The sequence below is a fragment of the Plectropomus leopardus genome, chromosome 21, assembly GCF_026936395.1.
Source record: "Plectropomus leopardus strain MGB_pleo_1.0 chromosome 21, ASM2693639v1, whole genome shotgun sequence".
NCBI lineage: Eukaryota > Metazoa > Chordata > Actinopteri > Perciformes > Serranidae > Plectropomus > Plectropomus leopardus.
In genome coordinates, this window is record NC_142196.1 from 26,445,193 (window position 1) to 26,447,692 (window position 2,500).

General features: G+C 39.5%; 1 protein-coding gene across 2 annotated transcripts in view; it reads left to right on the forward strand.

Annotated features, from left to right (window-relative positions):
* pld1b (phospholipase D1b) overlaps positions 1-2,500 on the forward strand; it is a 48,619-nt gene that overhangs the window by 30,956 nt on the left and 15,163 nt on the right. For both annotated transcript variants that reach the window (XM_088071763.1, XM_088071764.1), the window contains exons 16-19: positions 259-387; positions 471-589; positions 1,203-1,316; positions 2,186-2,296. In XM_088071763.1, coding sequence (XP_087927889.1) covers positions 259-387; positions 471-589; positions 1,203-1,316; positions 2,186-2,296 — 473 coding nt within the window. The remainder of the gene's footprint in view (positions 1-258; positions 388-470; positions 590-1,202; positions 1,317-2,185; positions 2,297-2,500) is intronic.

Genomic DNA, 2,500 nt, shown 5'->3' on the forward strand with positions numbered 1-2,500 from the left:
ACGAAATTTCCACATTTTTCTCTGGTAATTATGACTTTGGAGGGCTGCTCATGTGCTCGTAAATATGGTCAATACGATATCTCTGAGAAACGTGATGCAGCATTAGATTTACGTCACAGAGACGTCACTGTTGGTTTTGGGTTTTCTGTATCATTGTTTGAATAGAAAAAACAAAAATACTCGGCCGGCCTTGTGGTTTGAGTGTAGTTCTCATCGCGTCGTGCTGCTGATAAATGAGTGTGTGTTCATGTGTTTTAGGAAGCGGCTCAGTGCGAAGTCTGCACACGGGGGTCGGGGAGCTGTTCGGAAACACGCGGTTCTGGCACGGCAAAGACTACTGCAACTTCGTGTACAAGGACTGGATTCAGCTGGACAAACCCTTCGATGGTACCGACGTAAAAACTCAGAAAAGGAGGAACAATTTATTTCATTTTCCGTCCGTCTCACTTTCGTGTTTCTGCTGTTTTTAGATTTCATAGACAGACACACGACTCCCAGGATGCCGTGGCACGACATCTCCTCGGTGGTTCACGGGAAAGCGGCTCGAGACGTGGCGCGACACTTCATCCAGCGCTGGAACTTCACTAAGGTCAGAGGTCATGCTGCGGTTGGAGCGCAGTAGTGATGTCACCAGAACCGATACTTCAGTACCAAGTTGGTACCAAAACTCGGAAAATGCGAATGTTTTTTCTGCAGTAATTTAGGAACCGTAGATACCGAGGCTGCAGTTCGGGGCAGCATATACGCATACACGTGTAGTTGTCTGTCCTAAAATGCTACAGAAGAAGAAGAAGAACGCCTACAAGCACACGAAAAACTACACGTGGAAGATCGAATCCAAATTTATTTATAAAGCACATTTTTATGAAAACATTGTTGACCAAAGTGCTGCACATCAATAAAAAGCTAAAAATAATTTTAAAAAGATGATCATAATAACAATAATAAAAATAATAATAATGATAATGAGGATGATAATAATAAATAAAAATAGCATATATGTCATAAGAATATTTTTTTTGTGTGTGCTGCGTTTCGAATCTGAGCAAATTATTTTGATTTCTTTCGAAAACATGAGAAAAAAGCTTGAAAAAACTGACCAGATTTGAAAAAAAAGAGTTTAAAATCTATGGGAAAAGCTGTGCGTCTCTTTTTTGTTTTTCGTGACGTGTTTTTTGTCTTTCCTCTGTTTTCTCGACCAGCTCGTGAAGCCAAAGTACCGCTCGCTGTCGTACCCGTACCTGCTGCCCAAATCTCACACCACGGCTGCAGAGCAGCGATACCAAGTCCCCAACTGCATCCCCACCAAAGTGCAGGTCGGTACTGAAGGAGTTAAATGTGTTCAGGTCACTCAGCATTAAATACCAGTTTCTACTTTCCATAAACACTTACATTTTTGGGTTGTCCGTCCTCTTGTTGTCCACTTAGTTTTTTTTTTTTATATATATTAATTCAATATTTATTTTTTCCTTTTAATCTTCCTTTTTTTCAGTAAATAATGAGGAAAAATAGTAGATGTTTCATTTTGAGTCTGTGGGTGTATATTTAATCATAGTATCGCTTTAAATGAATAAAGCCAGTTGATTAAAATTCAGTGACTTATGGAGAAGGGGTGGGATTAAATGTGTTTTTTACCTCTTACTCCTTTCAAATATGTAAAGCAAATTAATTTGTGTTTGAATATTTTTTGCTTTATGTTTTGTCTGTTTTTGCATATTTTCTCTGTTTCCTTTTTAAACGTTCGAAATAAATTAAATCAAAACCAAATAACTTTGGAAACGTGAGAAAAACAAAGTTTTCTTCACATATTCAGCCTGACGTGGTGAATATCTGATGTACAAATGGTTACTTTAAAGGTTAGATATTCTTTTTAAGTACTGAATATTCTAGTAAAACTCTTTGCTTTCCTCTTGTTAAGTTTAAACATTTTCCTTTTGGTGTAAAACCATAAATTTAATTTCTTAAATGCTATCTGCAAGCCAAGTTCAGCTGGGCGAATACTGAAAAGTACACACAGTATGGAGAATAAAAACATTTACTTTCTCCTCTGCAGTGTTGAAACGAGGTAAACAAACGAGGTAAACATTTATTCCGAGACGAAACTCGATCCGACTTTTCTCTTTGCAGAGTTCAAGCTTTTTGTTTGCACGTTTTTTCTTCTGTCATTCGTCTTCGTGTCCCTCAGATCCTCCGCTCGTCCGCCGACTGGTCCGCCGGCATCAAATACCACGAGGAGTCCATCCACAACGCCTACGTCCACGTCATCCAGAACAGCAAACACTTCATCTACATAGAGGTACTTAACCCTTTGAACCCCGGAGCAACATCACTTTTCTGAGTTCAGATGCCTTTTACAAGCGTTTAACCCTTTGAGCCCTGACCTAATAGGTCTCCACCCCACACACACACACACACACACACACACACACACACACACACACACACACACACACACACACACACACACACACACACACACACACACAAACATGAGGAAAAA